Source organism: Microplitis demolitor, chromosome 4 (assembly GCF_026212275.2).
Source record: "Microplitis demolitor isolate Queensland-Clemson2020A chromosome 4, iyMicDemo2.1a, whole genome shotgun sequence".
Lineage (NCBI taxonomy): Eukaryota > Metazoa > Arthropoda > Insecta > Hymenoptera > Braconidae > Microplitis > Microplitis demolitor.
The window spans coordinates 4,402,908-4,406,130 of NC_068548.1; the positions used below are offsets into that span (position 1 = coordinate 4,402,908).

Consider the following 3,223-nt stretch of genomic DNA (forward strand, 5'->3'; position numbering starts at 1 on the left):
AAGGTTGTTCACGAATTGTGAAAATATCAAAAATGATCGAAATTTGAATTTTTATTTCAAAATATTTCCTTCCTCGTGGCAGCAATAGTTTATATTTGTGGAATCATGATTACGCTGAAAAATTGAGCCCAAAATTTAAATATTTAAACCTCGCTCAAGAATTTTGAATGTTTCCGAGTGCTGTCTTTTGGACGTTTTTGAAAGACCTTTGAATATTAATAATAAAACTTCTCGATTTTTTCACCATCAATTTGCATCACAATCAATGAAAAAATAACTCGAGAAATAGACATAATAATTTATTTACATACTTTTTTATATTTTAATTCAATTTTTAGATTTTTTCGCTTATTCAAAACTTACTAAATTTTATTGTTTAAGACTGTCCAGTATATTTTTGGTTATGCAAAATTTATATTTTAGTGAAATGACAATAATTGAGTTATAAAAAAATACAACAGCTAATTTGAACTATTAGTTACATATTATCAGTTAATATTCAAAATTCTTGAGCGCCGTTTAAATATTTAAATTTTGGGCTTAAATTTTCAGCATAGTCATGATTTTATAAATATAAACTATTACTGCCACGACAAAGAAAAAATTTAGAAGTAAAAAATCCAAATTTCGATTATTTTTGATATTTTCAAAATTCGTGAGCGACCTCTTAAAAATTTTTTATCGAGCTGATTTTTGGAGAGGCTTCTTAAAACATCGTAAACTAACAAATTTTCATAAGAGACTCGAAAAAAAAAATAGTCGGTTTTTTTGGGCCACCCTAATATGTATGTAGTCATTTTAGGAATATATAAAGACGTGGACATGTAAAGATATTTCACAAAATTAATACAAAAATCTGTCATCGAGCTTTAGATGCATAAATTAAAAAAATTTTATTCAAAATTTCTTATTCTTTTACAAGGTTTCGAAATCTCTTAAAAACACTAAAATTTTAAACTTTTACAAATTGATAGTTGCTCAAACTAAAAAACAGAATTTAGATCTCCGTGTATCTAAAATACACAATATTTATTTATCAATTAGTAGTAAAAACTTTAAAAAAAAATTTATTTACAAGGCACTATTTTTTATTTCCCTCTTAATAAATTATAACAATTTACTCACAAGAACATTCTTCAGCTATTATGTTAGGCACTACTTTTAAAACAATGTTATCATTGATGTCAAAAAACAGAGTAGTTAAATTTGAAAATGTCGTAGGTATACAATACGTTGATGATATTTCTTTAGGATATAGATGACGTAATGACTCATAAATAAGATAGTGGTTATAAGCTGTAGAATAAGTTGAATTGTCAAAATTTGATTCATCGCATTGGCCATTGCAGAAACTAAAATTAATTATTTTTGGAGCAATTATATAATCACGCCCTATATCTTCAAAATTAAAGGGCAATGATTTTATATTACAATTACTCCGTTTTTTTTTAATACCGTCATTATTATAGTCAGCTAAATTTTTTTTAACCGTACGATGATTGTCAATAAATTTACGTTTGTAAGTTTTTGTAAATGGATTCGATGTAACATAATTTGGAGGAAGTACATCAATTTCATTAGATTCATAGTCTTGTGATTTTGAATAATCATCTCTTTTATTGCGAACATTCTGCTTGATCTTCATATCATGTTGACCTTTAATGACATTATGAAAGTACAAAACCAAAAATGGTTTGAATTCAATATCTGCCGATGATTCCAATCCGGAGATTCCAATATCTTGGAGCTTAAGTAGAGACTCATGGGTGCAAGATTCAAATGGCACGATTGAAATATTCAATCCGTTATTTTTCTTCGGGTCATCTATCCATGATTTGATAGGTTCGGTGACGTTGAAAGTTAACCAATCTGTATCGTCAGGTGAAACAAGTAACGAATCTACAAATTTATTGTTGTCACCAGTTTTACATAATTTTTGATAAACTTCAATTTTCACTGATTCACAAATTCGTTTGTCCTCAGATGTAATATTTTTGTAAAGATATAACTCCGCTGATTCTAATGTCAATGTATTCTGAGACATTTTAGTTACGTTAAACCACAATATCTCTCCAGAAAATTGGTCATTATGATTATAAAAATTATCAAACGGTCTTGCCACTATACAAGTGATCATCATTTCCGTTAAATTATCATTTCCGTAATTATAATTCATTGAATCAAAACGTTCCAAATAATCGGCTTGACTGTAAACACTTTCCAAAAAATAAGTAGCTGAATCTTTTTTAGCTCTTGAACTACGAAATTCACTGTAGCCATTTGATGATTTTAACGGAAATTCAATACTCGATTTTTCGTGTTTAAAAATACTTTTAAAAGTTATATTCAACGACTCATTACTTGAATTTGTTTCGTTAATTACACCATGATTATTTCGTACATCACTTATTATAAAAGCGTCGATTTTATTTTTAAAAGTTAATAAAAAAATAAAACAAATTAATAAATTATGATTCATTGATTAGCAGTTTTTAATCAGCACGTCAATTTAAATAGAAAAATATAACTGTTTGTAGATATATAATTTAAGACTTTATATAAATTTTTTATCGCGATACAATTTAGCTTTCTTAGTTATATTTATCATTATTAATATTTAATCGTTTTACTATCATATCTCAGTGTATGTAAATGAATTCTAAAATTATGTGCTTTGTATAAAATCTAGTGCAAACACTACTATTATTACTATAAAATAATGTAAATGAGATTTTTTTTCAATTTGTTTTCAATATCTGACACTTGTACATCATTAAATACATATTGTAACTGCGGTAATGTTAAACTAATTTACGTCATAACTTAGTTAGAAAACATATGTATGTAATATAATGAAATTAATTATTCAAATTGAAGATATGTTTGTATCAAAATAAATATAAGCGTTAATTTACGTCATTCGTAATTTAAAAAAAAATTAAAGGGGAGAGAGGGCCGACGGATCTCCTCAAAAATTTGAAAAATAAATTTTTTTTTTTAATCTTTATATTTTCATAAGTTTGATATATTTGTCAAGTCTCAAAGCGATATAAAATATCTGGGGTACAACGGACTCCCAAAAAAATAAAATTAAAAAAATGTGTTTTATTTCATAGCCTAAATTTACGAGTTTAATGCAATTTACAAATTTTCTCGACAATAAAAATATTTTTTTATTAAAAAAAAAACTTAATTAATTTTTTCGAAATTAAGAGAATCCTAG

The 3,223-nt window shown here is 25.9% G+C and overlaps 1 protein-coding gene across 1 annotated transcript; it reads right to left on the reverse strand.

The window, feature by feature from the left end:
- Positions 1-1,117: 1,117 nt before the first annotated feature.
- On the reverse strand, positions 1,118-2,388 carry LOC103575868 (bone morphogenetic protein 7). The gene is made up of 2 exons (XM_053738639.1): positions 2,384-2,388; positions 1,118-2,330 (listed from the first exon to the last, which is right to left on the reverse strand). Exons 1-2 carry the CDS (start codon positions 2,386-2,388, stop codon positions 1,118-1,120), a joined length of 1,218 nt encoding a protein of 405 aa, XP_053594614.1.
- Positions 2,389-3,223: the final 835 nt, after the last annotated feature.